The 4,578-nt window shown below is 34.4% G+C and overlaps 1 protein-coding gene across 1 annotated transcript; it reads right to left on the bottom strand.

Moving 5' to 3' along the window:
- Positions 1-209: 209 nt before the first annotated feature.
- LOC141668004 (ethylene-responsive transcription factor CRF1-like) lies at positions 210-1,584 on the bottom strand. Its single transcript, XM_074474671.1, has one exon. The coding sequence runs from the start codon at positions 1,400-1,402 to the stop codon at positions 512-514; it is 891 nt and encodes a 296-aa protein (XP_074330772.1). The 5' UTR covers positions 1,403-1,584; the 3' UTR covers positions 210-511.
- Between the last annotated feature and the right edge of the window lie 2,994 nt (positions 1,585-4,578).

Raw genomic sequence — 4,578 nt, 5'->3', positions numbered from 1 at the left:
TTGTCGAAATAGACGAGTCAATTTCTTCCATTGGACTAGCAGAAACACAAAGTTATATTCATGTTGGAAAGCTCATTTTATGAGATTATAATACGAGGGTAGATAGTAGAATTCAACATGATCCGAGATTATAATATGAGTTGTGTAACACTGCTCGTAAACAAGAACTGACACACATTGCATTCGGTCCATATAAATGAATTTGTCAGGATTAAACGTGAACATTACAATCAATTACATTTTCACAACACTAGCCATTACAAGTAAAAGTAACCGAGGCTGAGATAATCTCTCGAATTTTAACTTCTGAGAGTGAGAATACATTAATCACTTTTCTTGTTCGTTGAATCAAATTTACGAGTGTACGAATACCTAAATTTTGAATAGAACATAAGCTAAAACAAAATTTGAGGTTCAAAAGATGCTCAATCTATTTCAGATACGTGTGACCAACTCTCTCACCAATATTGCTTAAATAAAGAAACATCGACGACAAAACACTATTAATTTCTCAAAGAACAACAAGAGGATCCGACCCGAAAACATCACCGAAGTCGTGAGAGTAATCATCCGGCCAACTTGAAGACCCGAACCCGAAATCATCCTCCGACTCTACAAACATATCTAAACAACCATCTTCAAACATGCAATCCGGTAGACCCGTTTGGTCAAACATATCTAAACCCGGACACGGAAACTCAAACAGATTCTCCGAGAACACATCACTAGTACTCTCATTTAGTTCCAAAAAATCACTAAAACATTCCTCTATTTTAACGGCGTTAGTTACTGTACTATGCGTTGACCGAGCATCATCATTATTTTTATCTTCATTAGAAACCGTCACAAACCCTAGCACTGATTTCGGTGAGCACCCAACATTACTTGCATTAGTATTACTAGACTCTACACCGGAATCATAACTAGAACACGTCACCGCCGGCGGAAAGTTAGTTAGCGCGTTAGGTCCACGCAACTGAATAGCCGCGTGATCATAAACCCTAGCAGCCTCTTCAGCCGTATCAAATGTACCTAACCAAACACGTACACGTCGAAAGGGATCTCTTATCTCAGCCGCCCATTTTCCCCACGGCCGTTGACGAACGCCACGAAACTTCTTACCGGAGCTCAGCTTCAGCTTAGTTGCTGGAGCCTCTTTCCTAGATTTTGTGGCAAGTTTTTTGTTGCGTGTAGTGGATGGAGTTTCAATGGTCACCTCATTTACATATTTCTTGACTTTCTTGTGATAAAGAACCTGGGTTTCATCGTCGCTAGAGGAGTCTGTAGCATCCTGATCCGTGACTGATATACGTACAACTTTGGGAGTGTTAGTATCGGTGGATTGTCGAAACATGGTGGTTTGAGTTTTGTGTGTTTTTGTAGAAATGTGAGTACTCATCATAGTTGCATTGGAGTGTTAGTTATGCGTGTGTATGTTTGTTTGTGTATTGCAGTAAAGGTATACAAGTGTCGATAAATATTTGTGGAGTAAATGAGTGAGGTGTTGAGTGTAGCGAAGATGACTTGAGTATAGTGAAGAGGAGGTTGAGTAATATGGGAGATGGGGGAACAAATGCGAATTAGGAGCTGGTTTTGTTTGATTAAAGACCGAAACTGATGCCTATTCCTAGTATATATAGAAATAGAATCTTCATCCAATACCTTTAATTAGTTTTAGTTAATTCGTTTTTGACCTTTCCTCGAACTTCGAAAAAGGGAGGGGTTACCACTTTTAGCCTATGTTATAATAGGTATGAATTCGATTCTCACTCAATTCTAAAATTTATGAAAAGATATATTAATTCCGGTAACATTTTGTTTTTTTTTCTTGTTTGTGGATTTGTATATTTAGTCAAAGTGTCATCTTATATTTGAAATATATCTGAATGTTTTTTCAATTAATTCAAAGGTGCTAAAATTTTGAAATTATAATTTTCATTTAATGAAATAATAACTCAAACTCATTATTTTTTTAAAAAAAATAAAATCAGAATTCAAATCTATATTAAACTATAGTTTGTTCAACCAAATTATATTCTACTCCCTCCGTCCCAACCAATTCTTTACGTTTGGTTTGGGCACGGATGTTAAAAAATATATAGAAAATAATGAAAAAAAAGAAAAATATATAAAGTAGTGAGATCCATTGATTTTTAATATATAAAATAGAGATAGTGAAGTAAAATTAGTGTGCAAAGAAAGAAAAAAGTGGGAAAATGATATAATAAGTTTTGAAATATAAAAAATTGGGTAAAATATCAAAAAAGAAAAGGATAAAGAAATGATTGGAACAGATGTAGTATTTTTTTAGCTCAACTTTCACGGAGCTACAACAATGTTGATTCGTCAGTGCAAAAGACATACGAGCCATTGTTTGAACCGATAAAATTTTGAAGCACAACCGAACTAGGGGTTTTGAAGAGTTCAATAGCAGTACAAAATCGTAATAGTGAAGGATTTAGTCTTGGACACGTGGAGAACGATGAGAGAGATGTGAAAAGATAAAATATAGTGTTGCTTATGACTCAGCCCATATTTTACTTGAGCATGAATAAGTGTGCCGAGTCACGTGACGTTCAGGCGTGTACAGAGTACTGACTTCTTTACTTATATTTTATTTTGTTTACTACAATAATTTCCTACACACAAACAGCATCAAAAAAGTATTATATTCCTGTTAACACCACACCATTTTTTCCTGTTTTACTTTTATATTCAATATTCTCAACAAAATTATGATCTATATTAATTTATCAAAGAAGTATAGGCAGTTCAAAAAAAAATTTATAAATTGTGGCAGATTGAGTGATGATGGCACAGGGAGAGCATAACTGAGATTTGATGTACTACTTTCATATTTACATAAATTCCATTAATTATTTTTATAGCTATGAGAATAGCAAGACATTGTTTTCACCAAGTAAACAGAAGAGGAGCAGTGCTTATAAGATACTACGAACAATGACGTCTGTGTGATTAAAATAGCATGGCAGGCGACCTAAAAATTGCCACTAATTATAACAAAGTCCAATGCTACTGTTCATCAGTTTCATGAGTTTCCTCTCTGATTAATTCATATAATTAAAAAACACATAGTCAACGGTTTTTATCCAGCGTTGCATTATCTACAAAATTTCCAGTTTATTGCAATACAATGGAAAAAGCGTTGCAGTACATTAAAGCTACCGTTGCTAATAACTGTTAGTGTTGCACCGCATGCAACAGTAGAAGTCATAGCGTTGCATTAGATATTTCTTTTTATTTAATAAATGCTGACATGGAAAATAAATCTGAGGTGGCATGTTTGAGACCCATAGTTGATGACGTGGCATGCTGACGTGTCATGCCACGTCAACATTTTGGGGCCATATGTGGGACCCACTGGTGACGTGGCATGCTGATGTGACACCGGTGGGACCCACATGTGGAGCCCAAAATTCTGGCGTGACATGCTGACATGTCCCAAGTGGGGCCCACTTGCTGACATGGCAGCTGACGTGGCACTTCAGGCGTTGCATTTGCTTTCTGGTGTTGCCTTATTATTGTACTATTCTTAAAATTTATTTGTTATATTCATGTTCTAATTTTTTTAAATAATTTTTATTTGATCCAACCGTACAGATGTTGTTTCCTACTAGTTTTAGAGATGCATAATTTTTTTTCAAAAAAATAGATTTTTTATCACGTGCTTTTATAATAGTCAAACCACGGTGCACACGGGTTCCCATTACGTAATCTTGTTTCGGGTGGTGATTCTATTTTTTAAAAAAATTTATTCAATGATCGAACTATACGGATGATGATACCTACTAAATTTAGAGATGTCTAATTTTTTTAAAAAAAAATTAGATTTTATAGCGTGTGTTTTTATAATAGTCAAACTACGCTCAACACGGGTTCCTATAACCAAGTCTTGTCCCGAGTGATGATTCTATTTTTTAAAAAAATTTGTTCAACGATCCAACCGTATGGATGATGATACCTACTAATTTTAGAGATGTCTAATTTTTTTAAAAAAATTAGATTTTACATCGTGTGTTTTTATAAAAGTCAAATTACGGTCAACACGAGTTCATATAACTAAGTCTTGTCCCGAGTGGTGATTCTATTTTTTTTAAATTCTTGTTTAACGACCCAACCGTACGGATGATGTTACCTACTGATTTTAGTGATGTAATTTTTTTTAAAAAAAATTAGATTTTATATCGTGTATTTTTATAATAGTCAGATTACGGTCAACATGGGTTCCTATAACCAAGTCTTGTCTAGAGTGGTGATTCTATTTTTTAAAATTCTTGTTCAACGATCCAACCGTACTGATGATGTTATCTACTAATTTTAGAGATGTATAATTTTTTTTAAAAAAATTAGATTTTATATCGTGTGTTTTTATAATAGTCAAATTACGGTCAACACGGATTCCTATAACCAAGTCTTGTCCCAAGTGGTGATTCCATTTTTTTTAAATTCTTGTTCACTGATCCCACAGTAGAGACGGTGTTACCTACTAATTTTAGAAATGTAAATAATCAAAGAATATAATACCCGGTTTGTGTCGTATCGTAACAAAAAATGATG

The sequence above is a fragment of the Apium graveolens genome, chromosome 6 (genome assembly GCF_009905375.1).
Source record: "Apium graveolens cultivar Ventura chromosome 6, ASM990537v1, whole genome shotgun sequence".
In the NCBI taxonomy this organism is placed as follows: Eukaryota; Viridiplantae; Streptophyta; class Magnoliopsida; order Apiales; family Apiaceae; genus Apium; species Apium graveolens.
The sequence above is the reverse complement of the archived record's forward strand: the minus strand, read 5'-3'. Positions and strand labels throughout refer to the sequence as shown.